Source organism: Dasypus novemcinctus, chromosome 3 (assembly GCF_030445035.2).
Source record: "Dasypus novemcinctus isolate mDasNov1 chromosome 3, mDasNov1.1.hap2, whole genome shotgun sequence".
Classification (NCBI taxonomy): Eukaryota; Metazoa; Chordata; class Mammalia; order Cingulata; family Dasypodidae; genus Dasypus; species Dasypus novemcinctus.
The window spans coordinates 91,535,555-91,562,436 of NC_080675.1; the positions used below are offsets into that span (position 1 = coordinate 91,535,555).

At 50.8% G+C, this 26,882-nt stretch overlaps 1 protein-coding gene and 1 long non-coding RNA gene across 3 annotated transcripts; one reads left to right on the forward strand and one right to left on the reverse strand.

Moving 5' to 3' along the window:
- Nucleotides 1–7,577: 7,577 nt before the first annotated feature.
- Nucleotides 7,578–16,603, reverse strand: NFATC4 (nuclear factor of activated T cells 4). Of its 2 annotated transcripts, none has more exons than XM_004462542.5 (10): nucleotides 16,376–16,603; nucleotides 14,191–15,286; nucleotides 12,677–12,839; nucleotides 11,899–12,098; nucleotides 11,400–11,572; nucleotides 10,869–11,009; nucleotides 9,877–9,932; nucleotides 9,485–9,611; nucleotides 8,705–9,286; nucleotides 7,578–7,994 (listed from the first exon to the last, which is right to left on the reverse strand). In XM_004462542.5, the coding sequence occupies exons 1-10, from the start codon at nucleotides 16,473–16,475 to the stop codon at nucleotides 7,927–7,929; spliced, it is 2,706 nt and encodes a 901-aa protein (XP_004462599.1). In that variant the 5' UTR covers nucleotides 16,476–16,603; the 3' UTR covers nucleotides 7,578–7,926. The 2 variants fall into 2 exon arrangements, with proteins under 2 accessions (XP_004462599.1, XP_058149634.1); XM_058293651.2 differs by lacking the exon at nucleotides 16,376–16,603 and adding an exon at nucleotides 16,009–16,134 and having other exon boundaries at nucleotides 7,802–7,994.
- Nucleotides 16,604–17,447: 844 nt separating this feature from the next.
- Nucleotides 17,448–18,620, forward strand: LOC139438682 (uncharacterized). Its single transcript, XR_011648384.1, has 2 exons — nucleotides 17,448–17,512; nucleotides 18,193–18,620. It is a non-coding gene; the product is annotated as an uncharacterized lncRNA (long non-coding RNA).
- The last annotated feature ends 8,262 nt before the right edge of the window (nucleotides 18,621–26,882 follow it).

Below are 26,882 nucleotides of genomic sequence, written 5' to 3' on the forward strand. Positions count from 1 at the left end.
ATACAGTGTCTTCTTTCTCTGGCCATCCCTTAAACACAGCTGCTTCTCATGGTATGACCTAAGTCCTCTTCTCACTCTTCAGAACACACGCCCGGGGTGATTTCAGGTACTCTTGTAACTTCAGCTGTCCTCTCTCTATATGACACCCGCAGATCTTTCCTGAGCTCTAGGCCCATAAAAATACAGGCCTGCTGGATCTCTGTTCTTGGCAATCCCACAGGCACTTAATATTCAGTGTGAACAAGACTAAGCTCTTCATTTTATAACCAACTGAAACCTCTCTGACTCCTCCTCTCCACACTTCTCTCTCCTCCTCTACTCTCTATGACTGACAATGCCACCCTCCTTCCCACCCACGGGTTGCCCAAACCAGAAGAAAGGACACCATCACTGCCTCTTCTCTCTCTCACTTCCCACAGCCAGTCACCAAACCTGGTCTCATCTTTCACCACTTCTCCTCCATACCAAAATGCTCCAGCATTCTTAACTTCTTTCAGATCCCCCAACTATATCAAGCTATGGGGAATTTTATATGCTGTTCTGTCTGTCTGCAACACTCTTTCTCCCCACTCCTCCGTTGCTTGATTGGCTCCACATGCCATGTCTTTCAGGAGGCAGTCCCTCACCGCCTGCCAAGCCTAGGTCAGGAGCCCCTGCTCCCATGGTATTGTGAGTTTTCCCTATCCTAGCATTTATCATTTTATATTCACACTTGTCACTTACTCTCCTACATCTCTGTGAAGCAGCACTTCCCAACAGTTCTAAAGCAGATGATAAATGAGGTATCACTAGAACATGAGCTCTGTGAGAACAGGAATGCATCTGTTGTGTTCACTGTTGTATCTTCAGTGTCTAGAAGAGTGCCTGGCATATAACAGGTATTTGGTGAATATTTGCTGAATGAATGAATATTGGAATTTGTGGTACCCAACCTCCAAGATGGCCCCATATGAGCCTCACCTGGTAATCCCACACTGAATCAGGACTGGTCTGCATGACCTGTAGTGATGGCAGAGGTGACAGTGCGTGACCTGTAAGGCTAAGTTATGTTTCCAGGCTGGTTTCTTGGATTGCTCACTCTGGGGAAAACAGCTGCCATGTCATGAGGACACTCAAGTAGCCCTGTGGAGAAGCCCATGGAAAGAAGAACTGAGACTGACAACAGGCACCAACTTGCCAGCCACATAAATGAGCCGCTTTAAAAACAGATCCTCCAGTTCCCTCAAGCCCTCAAATGACTGAAGGCTCATGAAAGACTCCAGGCCAAAGCCATCCCAGCTGAGCCTCTTCCAAATTCCTGACCCACAGAAACTCTGAGAGGTAATTTTTAAATTGCTGTTTAAGTCACTAGGTTTGGGGTATATGTTACACAGCAGTAAGTAATAAAAATCGTTTTGTCAAACAGAAAAGAGTTCCATGGTTAAATAAGTTTGAGAAACACCAGAGTAAACATAGTTAAAGGGGTTTATTTGCCGGAGGGCTCTTCAGAAATTTTAATAAGCTATATGCATTGAGAATCTCCACTCCCATTTGATGGATTACTCCTTTTTCATCTTAACTCTTTCCAATTTTGAAACCTACAATCTCCCATATCCCAAATAAAATAACACAAAGATTTTCTAAGAAGAGCAAGAGAGAGAGAGAGTCTCCCGCAGTGAGGGAGTTGGCCTTAAAATTCCTGCTCTTGGGAAGCAGATGTGGCTTAAGCAGTTGGGCACTTGCCTCCTACTGTGCCCTGGTTCAGTCCCTGGTGCCTCCTAAAGAAAATGAGCAAGACAGCGAGCTGACATGATGCGCTGACATATCGGGCTGGCTCAACAAGCTGACACAACAAGATGCTGTAATGAAGAGACACAACGAGGAAACACAATGACAAACACGATAAGCAGGAGTGGTGGTGCTCAAACAATTAGGCACCTCCCTCTCTCATGGGATGGCCCCGAGTTTGGTTCCCAGTGCCTCCTTGAAAAAAAAAGAAGACAAACAGACACAGAGAGCAGACAGTGAACACAAACAATGAGGGGAGTGGTGGAAAATAAATAATAAAATAAAAACACAAAATAATAAAATTAAAAATTACTACTCTTCCCTTCTTCAAAAGTCACCTTTCCCTTGGGAATTCTGTTAAATCACAGCTGCATTCACCAAGCTGGCAGCAGAGGACATTGCTTTCCCCTTCAGCACTTGGGTCCAAACATGCACCTTCACTTGACTTTCCACAGCACAGCTGAGAAACGAGGCTGATGGATAAAACTTAGCAAGAATCTCAGGAAGGATCCAAAGAAATTATTCAGGAGGACATAAAAGTGGCGTGCCACCCAGTTGTGGAGCTACATACCTTGCCCAACCTTGGCCCCTGGCTTCCTGCTCTGCCAGGATCCTGCTTTGCTGAGGCAGGGCCTTCTTAGACACACTCAGGCCCACTGAGATTCTCAGTGTCCAGACCCAAGGGAGAGAGGCAGGAAGAGATATGCCTTCTAACCCCGACCCAAGACTGAGTAACAAATCCACATTTCCTGACCCCAGATGCTCTTTGTTTCAGGATGACAGACACTGGGAAATCCGTTCCTTTCAGAGAATGCGTAACTCCCTGCAAAAGGCATGAACCCAACAGGTTATATCAAAACACAGTAGTCCAGAGAACATGCAAGCAGCAGGAGAGAGGACAGCTTGAATGTCCTTTGTTTCAGGTCCCAAAGCCCCTGTAATTCTGTTCACCAAGACACATTGTTCTTTGATTGCCTATTTGTCTTTATCCTCCACTAAACTTCAAAAACCATGAGAAAAGAAAGTGTTGCCTCATTCACTGTTCTATCCCCAGTGCTTATCACAGAGCCTGGCACATAATAGGAGTTCTATAAACACTTACAGATGAAGGCACCTAGAGCCCATTGAGATCTGTTGACTTGCTGAAGTGATGGCTGAGCTGAGACTCCAGGCCAGGGTCTTTCCTACTTAGCCGAAATAAGCAGTGGGTATAGCCCAGACTTCCCTTTCCTGTGCTACTGCCAAACCCTGCTATCTGGTCACCCAATCACTAGACATTCCACAGAGTTTCTAAATCTTAAATCACACATGTGTGTGCATGTGCACGCACACACACACACTCACTCACATAACATACATCCGTACCTGTAAGTCCTCAAACCAAATGAGTGAAGGACTTCCCGTTATCCACAGAACACGCGCCCACGCACTCATTAGCGTAGCCTAACAAAGCATCGAGTCTGGCTCCTGCCCACCCATCTGGTCATGACCTCCTCTCTCATTCCTATCTTGTTTACCCAGAAAACTCCCGCTCTTCCTTTAAGACCCAGCTCAGAGTCACTCGCCTTTGTGGAATAGTCTTTGACCCTCAGCTGCTGGGCTTCTGTTCCCAATGTTTCCATAGCAACATATCATTTCAGCCTCACAGACTGCTCTGTTCAAATCATCTCACTCGGGTCCCTGGAAAGGAGGTGTCTCCTACTAGAGACAAGAGTGTCAGCCCCTCCAAGGCAAGGTCCTCACATGATGTCCAGGTCCTTAAAGCACAGGGCCTGGCACAGAACAGGGACGCCAGAGGACTTTGCGGGGAGCTGGCTAAGTCAACAGACACTGAGGCCACTAAAACCAGCTCCCCAAAAGGCAGCCAAGCCCCCAAGCATGTCCTACAACTGGAATTTCCGGGAAGTACATGAGATTTCCATTTCTCTGCAGGCTCTTCTCCAAGACAACTCAGAAAGTCCAGTGGAAGTCTCCAAGAAGAGCCCAAAACTCAACCAGAAGATTTCCCAAACTGCTCCTCCCCAGGCTTCTTGGAGGCCTGGTGTTTTGCCTCAAAGAAGGGAGGGGAGGCTCGCTAAGGTCCACAGCAGCTGTTCCTGCCTGCCGCTGGGCTCCAGGCTGCCCCTGAGGCCATCCTTATGTTATCTAAGTGGAGGACAGAGCCCAGGTGAGGAGAGAGATGAGCTGCCGGTGTCAGGAGTGTGTGCCCTTCCGCCTTCTCCAAGTATGATTTTCCAGGTGACCCTCCACCTAGGACAGCCCAGAGGAGGCTTGTGAGAAGGGGACAAGAAGCTACTCTAGAGCCTGAAGGAGGAAGGGTGATATTTAATTGGCAGACTGGTTTTCACGTTTTCTTGGGCTGAAGAAACACCTGGGGTGCTCCTTAAAATGGGATACCTGGACCCTGCCCCTAGAGAATATAATGGAGTAGGTCAAAGGTCATCTAGGAATCTGCATTTAAAAAGACAAAGCAAAAAACAGAACAAAAAAACACAACTTTCTGGTCTTTCAGAAACAAATAATCCTCAGACCACACTTTGAGAAATTCTGGCCAAGAAGGTTTTTTCTGGCACCAACCTCCTTCTCATCAGTCTCCCAACCACAGCCTCAGGGACTGGATGTCTGTGGGAGCCTGGGAAGAGACACTGACCCTGGGAGTCCCAGGCAGATCACTTGTGCAGAAGCCCTAGACTGTCGACCCCCAGCGGGATTCTAATGGGAAGCAGGGTTGCCTGTACAGTGTGTCGTCGCCCCCTCCCCGCCCCCCCCCCCCCCGGGGCAGTAGACAAGCCCTGTGCAGAGCACTTGGCTTGAGGAAGAGCTTCATGGCAAATCTATTGCATCATTGCCAGTTTAAGGCCTAGGGTCTAGTTCCTGCCACCCTGGGGATAACTCTAAGCCCCTGGTACAAGGAAGGCCTTTCAGAACCTAGCCCCTCCTTCCCTCTCCAGGCTCTCCTGGCTGCTTCGCACTTCCAGAACCTGACCTGCTCCTCACCCCAGCTGAATCACTCTTCTCCAAGCATGCCAAGTCCTTGAGACTTGTTAACCTTTCTCGCTTGTTTCTCTCCCCCCAAATTTGCTGCTCCTGGTCTCTCTGCCTGGCCTTCCCTTCCCCTACTCTTAGTCCAATCAACCCAGTCATTTTTTTTTAAATAAGACTTACTTATTTCTCTCCCCACCCCTCCCCCATTGTCTGCTCTCTCTGTCCATTCTGTGCATGTTCTTCTGAGTCTGCTTGTCTTCTCTTTAGGAGGTACCCGGGAACCAATCCCAGGACCCTCCAGAGTAGGAGCCAGGCGCTCACTCTCCTGCACTACCTCAGCTCCCTGGTCTGCTGCGTCTTTCATTGTCTCTTCTCTGTGTCTCTTTTTGTTGCATCATCTTGATACGCCAGCTCTGTTATTGGGTTTTGTCTAGGTTCTTGACTATGCTGCAGAAATGAATTTAAAAAGCACATCAGATGAGTTAGGCCAATAATTTACTTAGGTAGAGAAGGATGAGAAATGGGAGAAAAAACAGGTTGTGGGTCCCAGGTAGAGAGAAAGGGACTGAAAAGTGAAAAAGTAGCCTGATTTACAGTCTACATTTCCCCATTACAGATTATAAATGCCCAGGTTTTATTTGTGTTGCCATCATGGCAGAGGAGAAAGGGCAAGAGCAGGGTGCAGAGGGCAGGAACAGGGGTCCAAAGGCGAGAGAGAACAAGATCAGGCCTTGCACCTGCTTTTTGAACCATTAATTATTCCACCTCTTTGCTAATGGCAGTGGAGGAATTCCAGCTATTTGCTGTTTTGATTGATTACCCCACCTATCAATCCCCCATGAGGACCCAATGATAAAGTCCTTGGGGAATATCCAGGGCTTCTCCTGGCTTCCAGAAGAAGTCTTGTTCTGGATGGCAGAATCTTGGGGAAGGTCTTCCAGCATCCATTTTGGGGTTTTTCATGTCCACATGGACTCACGGCCAGGTTCCAGATCCACCTATTGATTTCCTATCTTACTAGCCTGCTTCAGCTCTCCACACAGGCCAGCACTCCTGCACAGGCCGCACTCCCTGCACTCCTTGCCTTCACCAAGAGACCCCGAGAACAAACGCCGGACCTCCTGTGTGGTAGACAGAAGCCCAACTGCTTGAGCCACATCTGCTTTCCCCCAGTCACCCTTCAGCTCTCTATTTAGACATCCCCTGGAGGTCTCTCTAAGCCCCCCATCCACTAGATTGGGTGCCCAGCTCTCTGCTCCCTCTGCATCCTGTATTAAAATTGTTCACTGCCCCGCCATGGTCTGAGCTATCTATACAATAAATATATTCTGTGTTAGATGTTTAATAGTAATTAGCTGTTTACCTATCTGTTGTCCCATGAGACTAAGAGGTCCTCCAAGGCCCACTGGTTGGCAATTAGTAGGCGCTAAAAAAATATCTGCCAGTGAATGAATGATTGGCATTCCCCTAGCAGAAAATGGAATGGTCTGCCTTGGGAGACAGTGAGTCTCCAGAACTATAGCTTTTCTTTCATTCAGAGACTGACCCACCCCTTGTTATAGATACTGGGAACAGAGTGAATACTGGATATGATACATAAACCCAGGGTCCCTCCCAACATGGAGATTATAGAATAATGGCTTTGGTGAGGGGCTGTGGAAAGCAGCAAAAGTCCAGGTAGCTGATCCCCTGATGTCAGTTTGGTCTACAGCAATTTGTGTTCAGGAAGTTAAAGGAAGTTTATTGGAAAGCAGCAACCGGCCAGGGCAGTCACCCTGGTTCTTTTGCCCTCCCATCCAGAGTCAGCTTTTCTCACTCTCACCCCTGTACTTTCGGGGGTTTGCCAGATTTATATGGACTCCCTGGGCCTAGAGAGGCCTCACCAGGCTTGAGATGAGCTGAGTTTCCCAAGCACTAACTCCCTGAATATCTTTTGGGTACTGCCCACTGCAGGTGGGTCTAGCCCACTCAGGCGAGTAGCACATAGTGCCTCCAGATGAGGAGAGAAAAGATCTGAATTTCCCCAACCCACTGGGGACTTGGCCCCTATCAAGACTGGGGAGCAAACACGGTTTCCAGCCCAGGCCTGTCAGTGTGATAGATGTACCAGCTAGTTAGGAGGCCAATGACAGTGTGTCTGCAGGATGGACCAGTAGCTGCTCAATGCCCCGAGCCCCAGGGCAGGTGGCAGTCAAGCTGCTGGGGAGTCTGCTTGGCTTCCTGCAGCCTACTGCTGAAACACAGGCCCACCCAGAATGTCTTCACAGCCCTCAAGAGTGGGAGAATAAAAAATGTGGATAGACCTGTGCCAACCCCTTCTCCCCCCTCCCCTCTCCTCCCCACTCCAAGGAGATAAGTGTCAGGAGCCCAGGCCTCCTGGGTCAAGGTGCTGGAGTCAGGAACCCTGGAGTACAACCCTCCTCCTGTTGCTGAGTGGCGATGTGGTCTTGGGCAAGCCCCTTTTCCTCTCTGAGCCTTAGGTTCCACCCCTCTACAAGATGGAGAGGGACTAGAATAGTGTTTACTGACCTTGGCTATGAAACAGAATCATCTGGGCAGTGGGGAGAGAAAGGAACTTGAAAAAAACAGATTCCAGGACTCCATCCCCAAGCTCCTAAAGGAATGTGACTCCCCAGGGAGGAGAGAATGGAGGCTTTAGTCAAGCTCTGGTCCCCATTGGCCTTCAGGGAGCATCAGTGAGGAGCTCCCAGTGCCCCTAGGCACATTCCCTAGTCCCCTTCCACCGAGAAGTATTTTGGGATACGATGTCCCCAGTCTCCAGTAACCTGCCCCACCCTCTCTCCAAAGAGCTCAGGAGCCTGAAGCACTGATCAGTGAGCGTTTATTACCCATCCTCCGAGCCCAACCTCCCAGCCTGTAGCCAGTACAGAGTCTACACTTGGCTCCCCTCGGTCCTTCCCACCCAGGCTCTTTTCCACCACCCCCCAGTCCTCCACATTTCCCCTCCCCCAACCTTCCTAGGCAGCACCAGGCTGGGGGTGGGGGGGAAACACCTCGGCTCGGGGGAGGGGAAGAATAGTTGGGGTGGGGTGGCAAAGCCGGAGAAAGAGGAACCAGAGTTGGCCCCAGATTTCTGGAACCACCCCCCCCCCCCCAGGAAAAATGGGAAGTAGGCAGGGTAGGGGCCAGGGGCTGGCGTTGCCAGGCGATGATTCAGGCAGGAGGCTCTTCTCCAGGAGGCGCAGGAAAGCCACTCAGGTCTCGGCCAATGATCTCACTCACTGCAAAGGAGGGGCAGTTGAAAGACTGGGCTAGGGGTGGGTCCCCTCCTCTTTCAGAGACTTCCAATCCATTCCAGGCAGGCCTCCATCTAGGATGCCTCTAGGCCCCTCCTCCACTGGCTTCTCTTCCACTGGGCCTCAGTTTTCCCATCATGTCTTGACATCTGCTCCTGATCAAATGTTGCCCAACTCCTTCCACGTGGACTCCTAACCCCCCCTCCCCAGCTCCTTCTTGCTGATTTGACCTATAATGTCAGGGCAGTCGGTGTCGGCAGGGCCAGAGGTGGGTGTAGCCAGTGGGAGGAAGGAGAGGCAGAATCCTACCACTGTCACTACATTTGGGGACTGCTGAGGCCAGGCCAGAGGTGCCTAACTAGGACTCCAGCAAGCCATTGCCCCTTTCTGAAACTCAGGGCCTGAATCTGAAAATTGAGGGAGCAAAATGAAATGATCTTGAAAGCACTCCTAGTGCTGAGATCTTGTGATCTGTAGCATGGGCAGGATCGCAGCTGTGGCAGGTACTCCATGCGTCCTTCAGTTAAGTTAACTGGTTGCAGATAGCCACAGCACTAAGAACACGCCTCCTGGGACCCTGCAACTGGCCCTCAGGGACCAAGGATGCCCAATCTAAGAACCCGCTCGATAGACATGCAGAGCAATCTCTCAGACACACTCACATCCTCACTCGCAGCCCCCAGTCCCACACCCACCTTCCTCCAGCGTGATACCCTGGATAGGGACACTGTCTCGGAAGCCGCTGCTGTAGCCACCCCTGGATTTCTCCTGCTCCGGAGCCCCCTCCCCAGGGCCGTAGCCTGGCCCTACCTCATTGTATCCCTCGGCAGGTGGGGGATGAACACCGCTCTGGGGAGGGAAGGGGCCTTCGAGAGGAGGTGATGAAGGTAGTGGGGGACGAAAGGGGGCTGGAGGAGGGAATGGCAGCCCCAGGGGAAAAGGGGAGCCCCGTCCTCCATAGGGGTCACTAGGGAAGGGGCGGGGAAGGAAGGAGACTGGAGGTGGGTGGGCACCACCTGCGGTCCCCCCAGTCTCAGGGAACATCCGCAGGCCAGGTCTGTAGGCTGGTGGGGGCCCCGTTTGGGGATACAGAGGGGGCGTGCCATAACTGAAGCCTTCTGACAGGTAAGGCGTTTCGTAAGCAGGGTCTTCGTGGGGATAGGAGGGGTAAGGGGGCCTGGGTGGTGAGAAGTCCATGTCAGTGCCAAAGAGGGGGTCTGATGCTGAAGGGAAGCCCCGGAGAGATGCGTCTGACAGAGGCTCCTCCTTGAAGACCACTGGGTAGATGGGGAAGCAGAAGGACATGCAGGTGAGAGGTCTGGCCGTTTCCCCACTGCACACCTTCCAGCCACCTCCCATCCACCCCCAGATTTCATCCATCCCTTGGCCCCTCACAATGGAGTCACTGCTCCCTCTGACCCTGCCTCAGCTCCCCGTATTCCCATACCCCTGCCATGGGCTGCCCTAGAGCGCACCAGGCAGGAACTTGAAACTCTGAGTAGGACTGCGCTTCCTCCGCCCATTGGAGACATAAAAGTAGACCTGGACTGGCCTCGACACCCGCTTGTTGCTGTACTCAGGGATGGTCAGGCTCAGCGTCACCTGGGGAAGAGCAGAGGATGAGGCAGGGAGCAGCCCTCAGGAATCAAGCACCAGTTCGGCCTTCCCAAGGACCCAGACTCTACCTCCTGGCCTTTTCCATTTGCCAAGGAGCAAAGTTCATTCCCTAGAGATGGCCAGGAAGCCTCCTCCAGAAAAGAATAGGTAGCTTCTGGAGTCCACTCCCATGGGCAAGGGGATCTAGTTGAGAATTTCCTGACTTCTCCCACCCCATCCCCCAGAGTGGGCACCCTAGTGACACTGGTACCTCATTGCTCTGCAGCCGGTTCACCGTGGCTTCTTCCTCCCATTGCAGCTTTCCATCTGTGCAGGGGAAACAGAGAGCTCCAGCCCACCTCGAAGGTCCCTGCCCCAGTCCCCTGCCATTTCCCCTCCTGCCAGAACCAATGCCAAAATCAGAAGGCCCCTAGGAGCCTTGCACACAGAAGAGCCCACTTGTATTTACTCAGGTAAATGGAAAAGACCAAGTTTTAAACTGCCCCAGAGTCCAGAGCAGTAAACTGAGAACATGAGAAATGGCAGGGCCAGCCCAAAGACCAGAGGGAGTAAGGGAGAAGCAACTCATCCAAACCTCATTCCAAACATCGCCTCCCATGATAGTGCTGGGAGGAAGATCAAGGGTAAGAAAGGGTCCTGACTTGAAGGAAGGCAATGAGCCCCCCCCACTGCCCCCAGTCTTCTCACAATCTGGAACCTCTAAGAGTTCCTTGAAATGGGGCCAAGGTGCTAAATTTGGGTTGAAGAGCTGGGGCTCTTGAGAGGCAGGGCTGGGCAGAAGGGCAAAAGCCTCAAGTGGGTGGGTGTACCCAGAGGCTTCAGTCTTCCCCTTCTCCACCCCTGCAGCTTCATCCTGGGCACCTCATAGCTGGGCACAGGTCCTGTGCTACCACAGCTCAGGATGAGGGGGCTCAGGGTAGGGCTGCAAGGGTGAGTCACCTCTTCTTCTCTACTCTTATACCCTACCCACATGGGGGTAAATAATCTCCAAGCTGACTCCTCTTTAATAAATAGAACATGCCTGCCTTACATTTGGTCAGCATTCTCAGCCTTTTAGATAGTTTCCAAACACATCTCCCTGTGGCAAGCCGACAGTACAACAGGAAGGGAAGTTAATCTCTCCCATTTTACAGATGGAGAAACTGAGGCTCAACTAGCTAGTTTAGTGGCAGTGCCAGAGATCTCCCACCTGCCAGGCCCCAACTCTGCCTGCCTCCCCTCCCCTCCCCAGTGGGTACTCACCAGGACCCCTCTCAATGAACACCACCTTGGAGTCGGGCAGGAAGTTGGAGCCGGTCAGCACTAGATCCTCGCCTCCTCTGACGGAGCAGGCACTGGGGCTGTAGGCCTCCACCTGGGGCAGTTCCTGGGCTGAGCGCTGGGCTGCAGAGCAGTGCAGAGAAGAGGCCTGGCTGGGCTGGGAGTCAGGGGAAACCACCTCTGCCCCCACCCCTCTAAGAATAACTGCCACAGGGCCCTGGGGGAAGGCCTCCCCAGGGCAGACAGACAGGTAAACCGGCCAGTGTAGCTGGGTCACACAGGCCATGTAAGAGGCCATTCCTGAGGCAGAGAGAGAGGCAAAAGAATAGACCAGGGAGTTACCCAGACACGTGCACAGGGCCCACCCAGGGATCAGAGACAGCCTGCGTCAGGAGAAGATCTGAGTCCTCCACAGGGCTACTCAGGACCGACATGCTCAGGACACAGTGTAGAGGAGATGGGCAAACAGACAAGAGAGTCATGAGAGAGATGGCACAGAGCCTCTTTGCTCACAGCACTCGATGGGCACTGATGCTGCCTGCACTGAGACGACCTTCCCACCGCCCTGGGGCACGTGGACCCGGAACACCAGTCGAACACGTGTGTTCTTGCGTCCAATGTCCGTCTCACCCTTCCGCAGCTCAATGTCTGAATTCCGAAGCTTCAGGATTCCAGCACAGTCGATGCTGAAGGCAAAGAATGGATGGCAAGCCCTCCTAGCTGAAGCCAGAGTGGTGACACCTCCAAAGAGGGAAGCCCCCACTCTCCCTCTAAAGCCCTGAATGACTCTCTATGGGAGCCTAAGAGGGCTACCTTCTAACCCAGGGATGGCCTCTCAGAATGCTCTGTAGCTCCAAAAGTTCTCTTCCAGATGGAAAGAAGGCCTGAACCCAGCTCTTAGGGATGATGTCTAGCTCTTCTGGGAAGAGGAAGAAGTGGGCCTAGTCTAGGCCCAATGGAAAAAGCTGGCCCTAAAGCCTGCAGGCTTAGGGGAAGTTGAATGGGGACTTACTTGGCCGCCATGTTGTTCTCAGGGAGCAGGGTCATCTCCAACACCTTGGTACCACTGACTACAGCTTCATAGCTGGCCGTGGCCACCATCTTGCCTGTGATGCGGTGCACTTGGTAGAAGGCATGAGGCCGCAAGTTCCTTTCATCTGCAGTGCCGATGAACATCTGTAGGGTTAGTGGCTTCTCACTGTAGCCCAGGAGCTGGCAGAGGGAGACAGAGGCCACCCAACTGAAAGCCCCACTGTCTCATCTTTCCTCCATTCCTGGATATTCAGCCCACTAGGGCATAGGGATGGTGAATGATAAAGGATATCCTGAAAGGGATTCCCTGGAGGAACTGGCGGCCAGTTCTAGAGAAAATGTGGCCTGGAGTTCATAGTGCTTATTCTTGGAAAAAGGCCCAAACTGGGCTGGGGGGAGGGAGAAGAACTCTAAGAATTCAACTTAGGGACAGCCTAATTCCCAGTGACCTCTGGCCTGAGCCTACCCCCTCCCCCACATCTGGCACGCCACCATTTTCCAGAGGAGACATGAAGCTGGTGTCCCAGGGGATGAGTTGAGTGGGGGTGGAAGAACAGAGGAGTAGAAAGTATATCCGGGTTCTAGAAGCGCATCCCTCCTTCCCCAACTCCAGCCCCTCCCCCAGGCGGCCTGCAGGGTCAGAGCTGAGAGGGAGTGTGGGAAAGGGCAGTGCCATGGGTCTGCACAGCTGGAGCCTGGCTGCGGGGATCTGGGTTAGGAGAGGAGAAAGCATATCAGGCCTACCCTGTGCCCCTTACCTTGACCACGGGGTGACCCCCAGGGGCTGCTTTGACAGCTCCTCGGCTGCCCTCTGTCTCATAGTGGGCCCGGTGGTGGGCTCTAGGCTGCACTTCTATCCTCAGCTCCAGCTGCTCATACTGGCTGGGCAAAGGCCAGTCCAGTGGGGGTAGGGCAGAGGTCCTGGGTGGGAGAGAAGAGCACTGACCACCTGCACCCTCAGACCCCGGTCTGGGCAGCCCTTTGTCCCAGTTCCTGGGTTATGAGGGAGGAGGGGGTGTGGGCATAGGAGGAAAAGGAGAGTCAGAACAGAAATAAGGAACTCCAAAAACTCAGAAGGTAGGGGAGATAGGAGACAGGTTCCACAGGGCCCCTTGAGGTGAGGCGTGGAAGAGGACAACTGAACCCAGAGCTCAGGGAGAGGAGGAAGTGGGTTTTACCTGGATACAGAGACCTCAAGCCCAATCTAATCCTCTAGTTCTGAACGGGAAGAGTGAGGTAAAGAAGCACTACTGCAGCTCAGAAAAGGCCTCAGAAATGAATCCCTTCATTTTACATAATTGAAAGGGCCAAGTGAGCAGCTGGGGACAGAGCCTAGGCCTGAGCCTGTTCTCAGAGGCCAGAGCCCTTCCCACTAGTTGGGGCTGGATAGGTAGAGTTCCCATATTAAGCTCCGAAGTATCTTAGAGAAATGGTGATTTGGGCCCCCAGATGATCTTTGACAGTGCCTGGAGACATCTTTTCCAGTGACCACTGAGGGAGGGAATGCTGCTAGCATCTTAGAGGCCAGGGGTGCTGCTAAAAATCTTCAATGCCCTGGACAGTCCTATGGAACAAAGAATTATCCTGAGCCAAGTATCAATAGTGGCAACATAGAGGAAACGCTACCCTAGGGGAGACCCCGGGGAACCGGGTTAAGGTTTCTTTCTACAGGAAACTTTTCTGGATGGAACCAGCTCAGCCTAATATCTCAAAGGTTAGGATTATTGAAATGAGCAAGGGTGTTCTGTGAGGGGAAGAGGTAGAACTGCTTGTTTTAATAGAGTTCTAAGAGTACAATTAGATAAAGGTGCCAATCCTTCAGGTTGTCCCGGCTCTAGGTGGGTGTGGAGCTGGGCGTGGAGCATGGACTGGATTGCAGCCTTCCACTTCCCCTCCAGCTCTCTAGACAGGTGCCGGCCTTGCATTCACTCCGTTGCAGAGAGCCCCCGTTCTCCACACCCAACCCAAGTTCCTAGGGCCTGACCTAGCAGCTTTGAAAGTAGAGCTGCTAATTTGAATAAAATAGCATATATTTGCAAGTCTAATTGGTCCCTAGGGAGTGCTTGTCAATTTGCAAATCGTCTATCCCTGACAGGGCACGGTTTTCTAATTCTCTCTGAAATACAGCAGGTGGCAGCTGCCACTCTGGTTCCAGATTCTCTTGTGAAATGAGGAGGACACAGGGCCTTTCGTCAGATCCATTCATTCCTTTACCCTCCTGCTCTCCCAAGGGGTGGCTGGAGAGAGCGATGCTGCCAGGCATGATCCTCACCTGAAGATGGGGCTGTGTCCCCCAATGCGGGCCTTGGACCAAGCAAGTGGGGAGGGCACTGCCAGGTAGTCCATTCCGGCCACCTCCTTCCGGGGCCCCGTGGGAGGAGCCACAGCATCCTCCGATCCCGAGGACAGCTTCCCATTGCATGGGGCAGGCTCCTCTGGCCGAGCTAAGGCCACCGCCTGCTCGCTGGAAGTCCGTCGGGTCTTCTGGGGGATGCTCTCAGCCGGTGGGGCGCCCCCATAGTCAAAAGGGCCAGGTGAGCCAGGGTCCCTTGCCGGAGGCAACGGGGGTGGTGGGGGTGGCTCAGGCCCCTCCTCCCCCAGGCTGCCGCGGCGGGACAGAGCTGGGGAGGCTGAAGATGGGGTTCCCGAGCTGGAATAGCGCCTTTTGCCACACGGCGAGGCGGGTCGGGGGGAGGCCGGAGTTGGCCCAGGAGCGCTGAGGAGCAGCCAGCTCTCCTCCGGCCCCCGGGTTCCTGGGCTTGGACCGTACAGGCTCCAAGAGTCCTCAGGGGTCCACGGCCTAGGAGAGGCCCGGGGCGAGGGCAGCGGGGAACCCAGGCCAAAGCGGGAGGCCGCCTCGTTTAACTCTGACTCCACCTCGTCGCAGGCTGCATATAGAGCTGCCTCGTCCGAAGCATCGGAAAAGAAGCTCCACGAGGACAAACTGCTGCTACCCGGACTCGGGCTGAAGAAAGGGCCCCCGCCCTGACCCCCAACCTCTCGGTAGCCCCCAAAGCTTTCTGGCGGGGGGTAATCTCGGGGAGAGCCGTCCCCCCAGGCATCGGGGTTGTCCTCCAATGGAGCCGGCAGGTCGGATGTGGGAGAGATGGAGGTGATGCGGATGCTGGGGCACTCGAAAACCCGGCCGCCCACAGTTCCCGCGGAGGCGCCGCCCGGCCCCCCCAGTCTCACCGACCGGGCGGGTTGGCTCTCCCAGGTGCCAGGTGAGGGGGCCGGGCGCGGCGGTGGCGAATGCATGCCAGGCCGAGGGGGTGGAGGCCGGGGAATGCCAATGGGAGCAGCGCCATAGGGAGGGGGCTCCCCCAGGGCCAGACGGCAGCATGGTGGGGCATCCTCTGAGTCCAGTTCTGTGAAAGTGGGAAAAATGGGGGGGGGGGGGGGGGGAGCAGAGGGAGGGATTCCACAAGAGATGGGGAGAGAGAGAGGAGCAGGTGAGGTGTCTAGCCTCCTTAAGTGGCCAGTTCCCCAAGTCCTGCCATACACTCCCCGCTTCAGCAAGGAGGTGTTTCTGAGGAGCCCTTCAGAGCCACCAAGACAAAAGCAAAGTTGAGCCTCGGGGTGTGGAGGAAATAGATCCAGGAGTGCCAGAACTTTTCCATTCGCAGACCCCGGCCCGGGACTTGGGGTACCGTAGGGGGCGGGCCCTAAGGTGAGGGAGGTGGGTCTAGAGGGGCGGGAGCTGGGCCTGGGGGCGTGTTTACGGAGGTGTTGGGCTGGGCTGGGGTCGACTCACACATGAACCCAATTAGCAGCGGTTCCCAAACCCCCAAAAGGCATTGGCAGGAGCCCCAGTTGCCATCGCAACCTTGGCCAGGAGGGGGGTGGGGGGCGCTAGGGCTGTGGTGACGGAGACGAGGTGGCTCCTCCCTCGCTCCCCCCAATCCGGGCCCAGGCGGAGGGGAACCGGGGAGGGGGGGCGGGGGCCGCGGATTCCGTGCGAGCGTCGGCCACCGCCCCCGGCTCAGTCCCTGCCATCTGCCTCTTATTGCGGCCAGACAGGGAGGGGGGGGAGGGGAGGGGCGCCCCACCACGGCCTGAAAGCGCCCCCAGCCCAGGAAGTCCCGTCTACCGGCCCAGGACTCGGTCCACCAGGTACAAGTTCCAGAGCTGGACCTCCCCTTCTCCCCGCGGCGTCCGGACTCTCGGGGCCGCGGTTCCTGCCCGCCCCCCATCCCAGTGACAGTCAGCCCCGCCGGGAGGCGGCGCGCAGCCAGAGGCACCCCCACCCCCACGCAAGTCACGACCTAAAAAGGAGAAAGTGGTGCCCGGGCCCCCAGCCTCATCTCCGCGGACCCCAGACACTCCCCACCGGCTCCCCTCAACCTCTGATCCCCCTCATCCTCCACCCCAAGTTCGCTGCCCTAAATTCCCCAAACGCAGGATCCCCGGACCCGTCTCTCACTGACCCCAAGACCCCTTCCCAGTCCCGCACTAACCTTCCCCCGACCCCCCTGCGCCCAGCGGTGGGGTCTCCTTTTCCTCCCCGAACACCAGCTTAAATTCCAGCTCCTCATCCTCGCAGCTTGCTGCCCCCATGGATCCGGCCAGAGCCCCCAGGTCCCGGCCTGGGCGGGAGGGGGGAACTCAGGAGGCCGCTGGTTCTTCACCCGCGGCTCCCTCCCTCCCTTTCTGAGACGCCCCCTCCTCGGCCGCTGCCGCCTCCCTCCGGACGCCCCCTCGTTATTATAGAAACTTTTCCAAACTTTTTTCCCCCAAACTTCTTCAAAGCGGGCCCCCCCCAGCTTATCTCTGATTGGCTGCCCGGGATGCTCCAGCCCCTCCTCCTGGGATGAGATGGGAAAACCACGCGCCCCTCGTCCTCCCCCACCCTCCTTCCCTCTGTCCTCTCCCCATTCCCTCCCCCTCAAAAAAAAAAAAAAACTGAATTGGAAAACGGTCCCTCAAGCATAATACGACCCTAATGATGCCCATTGGCCAGCGGCTGTGACAATCATTTTCGGCCTTGAGTCCAGCCACCCCACCCCACCCCCACTTAGTCGGGACCCCGGGTCCGAGAGCCTTAAAGGCGCACATTCCGGGGCCCCCGGTGTAGCGGGCCCAAGGAGGACACTTCCTGAAGTTGTGAAGGCTTGTGTAGCCAGAGACTAGCTCAGCAGGACCACCTCCCCCGCCTTTCTCTCCAAGCCTTAGGCCGGCTGCCTCTGGGGTGCAGAGTGACTCCAGGCTGCTCTGGGGAGGGAAAAGCCATTCTTTCCAAGTCCCTCTCCCGAGGCCGTCCTGACTAGACCTTCTGGAAGGTTTGGCCGGGACAAATCAGCCCCTCCATCCGCGGTCTGCCCCTCCCCCAAAAGTGGAAGGGGCTTTGGCTGGTCCTGGCGCCTCCGGGAGCAGTCCGAGACGTAACGTCTTAGGGAACTGTTCAAAAAGGCCCATGGTCCGTGATGGGTGGTGATCCAGGCCGGACTTTATCGCTACCCTTGGTCCCAGCCACCCAGAGGGACCATTAATTAGCCTACACGGGAAGTTTGCTCCTTCCTCCTTAAAATTGTAGTCTGGAATGAATCTCTGATTCGCTGGCATCCCGCTCCTGCTCTCCTGGAAATCCTGGCCAGGTTTGTTAAGGGCCCGGAACCCCGCGACCTGGTGGGCCCCAGAGCCCGACACCTGTCACCTGGGCGGGGTAGAAAGAAAGACTAGGAGTGGAGTTTCCAGGAAGGGCAGGCACGGCGGGTGCCCGGGTGGTAAGAGAAAGAGTTAAAGATAGGAGGCTCGTGACTCGGACTTGGGGTGGGAGGGAGAAGGGGTGGTGACCATTTCCCCCACGCGTCCAGTCTACCTCAAACCTCTCAAAGTGTCCGCGGCGCTCTCCCAGCTCTAAAACCCTGTGGCTTCGCGCCCGCGCCCCCAGCCCCGCCCCACCCTGTGCGTAAAGGGTTAAGCGACAGCCCGCGGGTCAGACGTTTACAAACACTCGCGAGCCGGGCGGAGACCGCGCCCGCGGCTCTAATGAGAAACAGGCTCGGCGGAGCGGGGGGAAGGGGAGAGGGCCGGGCTGGCCGGCGGCTCTCCTCCCTCCCCTCCCGTCCTCCCGCAGGCCCGCCCAGGGGACCCCCCCAACCCCCGGGGACCCCAGTGACGTGCGGCGCTGCTCCGAGCCCAGGGCCGCGACGCAGGAGGGGCGGGGCAGAGAGGGAGAGGCCCGGCCGGGGAGGGAGGAATGTTCCGCGGCCGGGCGGGGAGGCGGCCTGGTTTGATTTTTTTTTTTTTTTGGTTGGTCTCCTTGTCTCCTTAGGTTACATTCTTCTTCCAGCTTCCACTCAGAAATAAAGTGGAGACACGCGGGGAAGGAAAGCGAGGAACACCCGAGGCCGACGGCCAGCTTCTCCCGACGAGGAGAGACCCCGAGGGGGGCGCTGAAGCAGAGCTGGGGGAGGTGGGAGGCAGAATCCAGAAGGGCGGCGGTAGAGACCCCGAGTTCCAGGCCCAGCCCCTGCTCCCCACAGCCCCCGTCCTCCCCCGCCCCAGCACCAGCAGACGCGCACATTCTTTTCAAATGTCATATTTCCTTTGATCCTGGGCAGCGTTTCTCCATGTGTCTGGCTCGGCTCCCGCCCGGCCTGCCGCCTCCCCCTCACCCCCGCCTTTGTGTACTTTCCTGGTGAGCCCTCCCCCTCCTCCCAGCATCTGGAAGGCCCTGAGGGCTGGCGTCGGCGCTCCTTCCCCTGTGGCTCTGGCCTCTCTTTCCAGTGACTCAATTTCCCCTCTCTGCGGGTGTGGGCTGGAAAAAGAGAGCACGGAGGCGTTGTTGAGCGCAAATTTGATATGAAGAAACTGGGAGGCTGTTCAGACGGACAAGCTTGCCTGGCGCGGGGGGAGCATTCCCTCGACTCTGGAAACGCTCCCATCTGTTTGGGCTGCGGCAGAGGGATGGAACATAGGACTTATAAAATGTCTTTCCTGGTGTTGGAGCCTGGAGAGAGCGAGTAGTTGTAGGTTTAGGTTGCCCTACACTTCTGCCCCCTGGCAGCCACAAAGACTCAGCAGCCGGTGCTCTCTAGGCGCTTGGCTGCTCGCCCCTCCTCGCCTTGGTGCTGGCTCTGCTGTGCCCCCTAGCGCGCTCCCCTAAGCGCAGCTCAGCTTTCTTACCTTGTGTTTGTAGAGCACTTTACCTTCTGCTCTCCACTTCCACAAGGATAAATCAACAGTCCCGTGAGATGGATGTTATTTTCTTTTTATTACACAGGATGCTTTCGCCTTGTAAATGGTTTAAGTCGTACAAACATATGTAGTAAAAAGCACATGAAAAGATGCTCAACATCTTTAGTTTTTAGGGAAAAGCAAGGCAAAACCACGAGATATTTCACATCCACTATAATGGCTGCTATTTTTAAAAATACAGAAAATACAAGTTTTGGAGAGGATGTTGAGAAATAGAAACACTTATTCATTGGTGGTGGCAATGTAAAAGGGTTCAGCTGCGGAAGATGATTTGGCATCTCAGGAAGCTAGGTAAAAATTACCATATGGCCCTGCTTTCTGCTGCTAGGTACAAATCCAGAAGAATTGAAAGTAGGAACTTGAAAAAGGTATTTGCACGCCGATGTACACAGCAGTACTATTCACAGCTGCCAAACGATGGAAGCAATCCAAGTGCATATCAACAGATGAATGGATAAACAAAGTGTGATATATACATGAAATGAAGTATTATTCAGCTGTAAAAACGAATGAAGTCCTGATGCATGTGACAACATGGATGAACCTGGAAGACGTTACACTGAGTGAAATAAGACAAAAGGACGAATATTGTATGATCTCACTGATATGAATTGATATGAACTAACTAATATGGACTAATTATAGAACTCAGAGTTAGAATTTGGAATACAGGTTAGAATAGAATATAGAAGTTAGAATATAGCTTGCCAAGAGAATGGGAAGTTGTACAGAATTTCTGTTTAGGTTGATTTTCAAGGTTTGGAAATGGATGGTGGCAATGGTAGCACATTATTTTGAGTATAATTAACGGCACTGAATTATATATGTGAATGTGGTAAAAGAGGAAACTTTCAGTCATATGTTATTGGAATAAAAAGTAAAAGATAAAACATAGGACTGTATAACACAGTGAATCCTATTGTAGACCATGGACTATAGTTAATAGTACAAGTATAAGAATGTTCTGGGAAACGGACTTTGGCCCAGTGGTTAGGGCGTCCGTCTACCATATGGGAGGTCCGCGGTTCAAACCCCGGGCCTCCTTGACCCGTGTGGAGCTGGCCATGCGCAGTGCTGATGCGCGCAAGGAGTGCCTTGCCACGCAAGGGTGTCCCCCGCGTGGGGGAGCCCCACGCGCAAGGAGTGCGCCCGTGAGGAGAGCCGCCCAGCGTGAAAAGAAAGAGCAGCCTGCCCAGGAATGGCGCCGCCCACACTTCCCATGCCGCTGACGACAACAGAAGCGGACAAAGAAACAAGACGCAGCAAATAGACACCAAGAACAGACAACCAGGGGAAGGGGGGAAATTAAATAAATAAATAAATCTTTAAAAAAAAAAAAAAAAAAAAGAATGTTCTTTCATGAATTATAACAAATCTATGACACTAATACAAGGTGTTAACAATAAGGTTTTATATGGGAAAAATACGCCTATTGTAAACTATGGATGATAGTTAATAGTACTATTTTAATCATCTTTCATCAGTTGTAACAAAAGCACCACGCTAATGCAAAGTGCCAACAAAAGGGAGGTGTATGGGAAGGCTGTATTTTTTACATGGGTTTTCTGTAAACATACAAATTCTCTAATTTAAAAAATTTTAAGTATTAGGACATATTTTAAATTTTAAGTATTAGGACATATTTTAAAATATGTAGCAAACTGGTCATTCATCCTTTCTGTATGAATATACTTATTTAGGCACACATTCCCTTTTTATGCTCTTAGATCAAGCTACAAGCATTTTTATTGCTTTTTCCATGTCAGTACACATGCATCTGAAAATGGTAATAAAGATGCCTACCTTTCCAGTTAATAAAGTGATTTTCACAAGATCAGATTAGTGACAGAACTAGGCCTGGAACTCAGGACTCCCGGGTCCTTGTCTAGTGCTAATTCCACTACACCATATTTTTTTTCATAATATTACAAATGATTTTTAATTTCTAAAATTTTTTCATGCTTCTTCCACTTTTATATATAATTTTATTAAACTAATACAAGGACAAAGCTTTTTAAAAATGAAACTGTTGGGGTGGCGGGCTTGGCCCAGTGGTTAGGGCATCCATCTACCATATGGGAAGTCCGCGGTTCAAACCCCGGGCCTCCTTGACCCGTGTGGAGCTGGCCCATGCGCAGTGCTGATGCGCGCAAGGAGTGCCCTGCCACGCAGGGGTGTCCCCCACATAGGGAAGCCCCATACGCAAGGAGTGCTCCCCATAAGGAGAGCCGCCCAGTGTGAAAGAAAGCGCAGCCTGTCCAGGAATGGTGCCACACACATGGAGAGCTGACACAAGATGACTCAACAAAAAGAGACACAGATTCCCGTGCTGCTGACAACAACAGAAGCAGACAAAGAAGACGCAGCAAATAGACACAGAGAACAGACAACCGGGGTTGCGGGGAAGGGGAGAGAAATAAATAATAAAATTAAATTAAAAAAACAACAACAACAAAGGAGGGAATCCAAAAAAAAAAAAAAAAAGAAATTGTTCACTTTCAACCAGAACTGCCATCTTGCAGTAATTCACCAAAATGACAAACATAAAGGGAAAGAAGAGAGACACCACTATATGTTTTCTAGGCCTTTTAGAAAACGTGGAGTTGTTCCTTTGCCCATGTACAAATGAATCTACAATAAAGGTGATATCATAGACATCAAGGGAATGGGCACTGGTCAAAAGGAATGCCCCACAAATGTTACCATGGCAAAACCAGAAGAGTCTCCACTGTTACCCAGCATCCTCTTGGTATTGTGGTGAACAAACAGGTTAAGGACAATATTCTTGCCAAGAGAATGAATTTATGAATTGAGCATATCAAGCACTTTAAGAGCAGAGATAGCTTCCTGAAATGTTTGAAGAAAAATGACCAGAAAATAAGGAAACTCAAGAGGAAGGTACCTGAAGCATCAGCCTGCTCTACCCAGAGAAGCATACTTTGTGAGAGCCCATGGAAAGGAGCCTGAGCTACTGGAACCTACTCCCTATGAATTCATGGCATAAGAGGTATAAAAAATAAACAAACAAAAGACTTTCCACTACATCATGTTTTACTCAATAATTTGTCTGAGCCTGGGCTCAGCATAAAAGAAGCACATGACACAGGTAGAACATTTTGGAAAATGATCACAAAGAACAGAAGTGGGACTGAGAAGAGTGAAGCTGGGAGTTCTAGTTTGCTAAAACTGTTCAAAACCGATTCCATAAAATGGATTAGATTTTAATTGTGGGAGTTTATTACTTACAAGTTTATAGTTTTGAGGCTGAGAAAAAATGTCCAAATCAAGTCAACATCAAGTCATGCTTTCTTCCCAAAGACTGCTAGTGATCCTGGGCACCTCTGTCACATGGCGAGGCACATGGTGACATCTCCCTTCTTTTGGTCTCTCCCTTCTTTTCCAGATTTCATTGTTTTTGGTTTCTTCCATGGCTTTCTCTTTGTCTGAATTGCATTCTCTAATAAAGGACTCCAGTAAGATTAAAGACCCACCCTGAATGAGGTAGGTCACATCTTGAGATTCTCCTCACTAAAAGTTCCTACTTACACAGGTTCCACACCCACAGGAATGGATGAATTTTAAGACCATACCTTTTTGGAGCACACACGGCTTCAAACCATCACACTGGGAAAGAAAGAAAGTCTATCCATGAGTGTGGTATTGAAGTGGTCACCACTCTGAACAACTGAGACATTATCCCACTGGGGACTTTCTGTGGAGCCATAAATAACATGACTCACAATGCAGAACAGAGGAATATTTATCCAATGGATCCCACCCCCAGTGACCAAAAGTTGCCCCTTGAGTGTTAACTCCCTTACACTTACAGGTTTGCACAAGTGTGGGAAAGGCAGGTGCCCCACAAAGCCGCAGGAAATAAGCCCCTGGGAAAAGGCAAAAGCTGGGACTGTGCTGTAAGGTGACACCTGCAAGCAGTTGGTTGCCACAATAACAGCTGGAATAAAAAGGTGGATGGAGAGTACATAAGGCAGGATAAGACCTGTCCTATACAAGATCATTCATTCATTCAAAGATATGTTTTGAGGAACCTCTGTATGCAGGAGCAGTTCTAGGCACTGGGTATATATAAAAAGCGAAGCCCCCCTCAATTGCCGACTTTTACCAGGCAATATATATCACCCTTGACAGCTACTTCTTCCTTGCCTCCATAACTATAAAGACCTAGTAGGGGCGGCGAACTTGGTCCAGTGGTTAGGACTTCCGTCTACCACATGGGAGATCCACGGTTCAAATCCGGGCCTCCTTCCCTGGGCCTCCTTGATGCGTGTGGAGCTGGCCCATGCGCAGTGCTGATGTGCACAAGGAGTGCTGATGCGCGCAAGGAGTGCTGATGCGCGCAAGGAGTGCCCTGCCACGCAGGAGTGTCCTGCCACGCAGGAGTGTCCCGCCACGCAGGAGTGTCCCTGCGAAGGGGAGCCCCACGCGCAAGGAGTGCTCCCCATAAGGAGAGCCACCCAGCTCAAAAGAAAGTGCAGCCTGCCCAGGAATGGCGCCACACACAGAGAGCTGACACAACCAGATGATGCAACAAAAAGAAACAGATTCCCATGCTGCTGACAACAACAGAAGCAGACAAAGAAGAAGACCCAGCAAATAGACACAGAACAGACAACCGGGTTGGGGTGGGCGGGGGGAGGGGAGAGAAATAAATAAATAAATAAATCTTTGGGGAAAAAAAAAGACCTAGTGGTTTTACTTCTGCAATATACATATTCCCTTCATTTCCATTACCATCCCAGGTCAGACCCTGATTTTTTCTGATTTGGACTCTCAGTAACAATATCTAACATTATTGGCATACCTAACATATTTGACACCTGAGGCAAATAATTTTTAAAGTCCTTCTCTTCTATAAGAAAAAAATTTTTCATTATTATTCATTATATAAAACACATAATAATCAGAAAAAAATGCAGAGTAAAAAGTTTTATTGGCTTCTTATATTTATAATAATGCCAGTAGTGAAAAATGTAAATAAAAATAAATATTATAAGTAAAGAAAAAGCAATGCATTATTATAATATATTAATGTATTTTTATTTAAAAAAGTAAAACCTTATACTTACATATTGGTCTGTTACAGAAATGAATAATAGCATTGCAGTTTCTGTTTTTGAGCTTTAACTTTTGAAAATTTGTCTATTTGTTAAAATTCATCTTCTTATATATATTTACAAGACAGAATACCCAGATTTGTTGATCTATCTCACTTATAGTTGACCAAAGAGAAAAATTTAATTACTTTAATTTTTTAATAATAAATTCACCCTTTAAAAGAATCCAATTCAGTGCTTTTAGTATATTACAAAGTTGTGCAACCATCACCATAACCTAACTCCAGGATATTTTCATCACTCCATAAAGAAACACCATGCATATTATAGTCTCTGTCCATTTTCCCCTCCTCCCAGCTTCTGACACCCACATAATCTACTTTTTATCTCTATGTATTTGCCTATTTTGGACATTTCATATAAATGAACTTATAAAATATATGTCCTTTATAAAAACTTTTTTTGGAAATATTTTCAAACTTACAGGAAAATGATACAAACATCATATAGAGAATGCCAACATACTGACGTCCCAGATACCCAATCTACCATTTTTAATATTTTGCCACATTTGCCATATCATTCGTTCTTTCCAGTCTATCAATCCAACTAATTATCTACCTATCAATCCATTTTCTAAACATTTGAGTGTAGACTGTATATACCATACTCCTTGAACATACAAAACTACTATGTATACTCCCTGAGAACAAGGATATTCACTTGCATCACTACCTTAAGTGTAGTTATCCAGTTCAAGAAAGTTAACATTGATATAAATGTTATAGTCTATATTCCAATATTTTCATATTTCCCAATAATGTCTTTCTAAATCTTTTCTCCTCCCTAGATAGATCCCATCCAGGGTCTTAAATTGCATTTGTCATTGTCTTTTTCTTTTTAGTTGCTCTTTCTTTCTTTAAATTTTAGTTGTGGGACCATGTATATAACATAAATTTATCTCAACCACACTCAAATATACCATTCCATTTGATTAATGACATTCACAATGTTGCAATACCCAACCTCCTTCCAATATTAAAACTTTTCCATCTCCACAAACAAAACCCTACATAACCATTATATATTAATTCCCCATTTCCTCTGCCCCTTCCCCTAGAAACCTGTACTCTAATTTCTTTCTCTATGAGCTTGCATATTCCCAAATATTTTCTTTGAAGTTCCCGTGCTTTAACATCTTAAATCTATAACATGTTTGTTTGCTTTGATACCAACTTCACTTCACTAGTATACACAAACTATGTTCCTATATCTCTTCATCCCTCCATCTTTATCTAGTTCTTGTCACAATTTATGTTTATACATTGTGAATCCAGAACCACTAATTTATCTTTACATTTAATGCATTTACCTCTTAGATTCTGTAGTAAGCAAAAAGTGAAGTTACAAACCAAAATTACAATTGTACTGGCAATTATATTTATCTATGTTATTATGCTCACCAGAGAGCTATATTTCTTCATGTGGTTTCCATCCACTGTCTATTGTCCTTTCCTTTCAACCTGAAGAACTCTCTTTAGCATCTTATATAGGGCCAGTCTAGTGGTTGTGAACTCCCTCAGTTTTTGTTTATCTGTGAATGTCTTCATTTCTCCCTCATTTTTGAAAGGGAGTTTTGCCAGTTATAGAATTCTTGGTTGGCAAGTTTTGCCTTTCAACACTTTTTTTTTTTAAGATTTATTTTTTTTTTTTTAATTTCTCCCCACCCCCATTTCTCCCCTTGTCTGCTCTCCGTGCCCATTTGCTGTGTGTTCTTCTGTGTCTGCTTGTGTTCTCATTAGGCAGCTCCAGGAACCGATCCTGGAATCTTCCAGAGTTAGAGAGGGGTGATTACTCTCTTTGCGCCATCTCAGCTCCCTGTTCTGCTATGTCTTCTTATTTTCTCTCCTCTGTGTCTCTTGTTGCAACATCTTGCTGTGCCAACTCTCTGCATCAGCTGGCACTCCTGCACGGGGCAGCTTTTCCCATGCAAGGTGCCATTCCCACTCACGGCGGCTCTCCTGTGCAGGATCGCATTCCTGCATGGGCTGGCATTCTGCATGGACCAGTTTTCCCTCACCAGGATGCCCTGGGCATTGTACCCTGGACCTCCTATATGGCAGAAAGGAGCTCAATTGGTTGAGCCACATCCATTTCCCTCAACACTTTATTTTATTTTATTTTATTTTTAATTTACTTCCTATGTGATTTTTTTCTATTTTTTATTTTTTTTATTTATTTCTCTCCCCTTCCCCGCCCTCCCCCCCCCCCCCCCCCCCCCAACGAGTTGTCTGCTCTCTGTGTCCATTCGCTGAGTGTTCTGTGTCCATATTCTTATCAGTGGTACCCGGAATCCGTGTCTCTTTTTGTTGAGTCATCTTGCTGCGTCAGTTCTCCATGTGTGCGGTGCCATTCCTGGGCAGGCTGTACTTCTTTTGCACTAGGCGGCTCTCCTTTCGGGGCACACTCCTAGCGTGTGGGGCTCCCCTATGCAGGGGACAAATATGTCATTATACTGCCTTCTTGCCTCCACAGTTTCTGATGAGAAATCAGAATTTAATCTTATTGAGGTTCCCTTGTAAGAGACACATTACTTCTCCTTGTGGATTTCAGAATCCTCTCTTTATCTTTGGCATTCTGATTTGACACTCTTGATTATAATGTGCCTCAGGGAGGGTAAGTCTGTGTT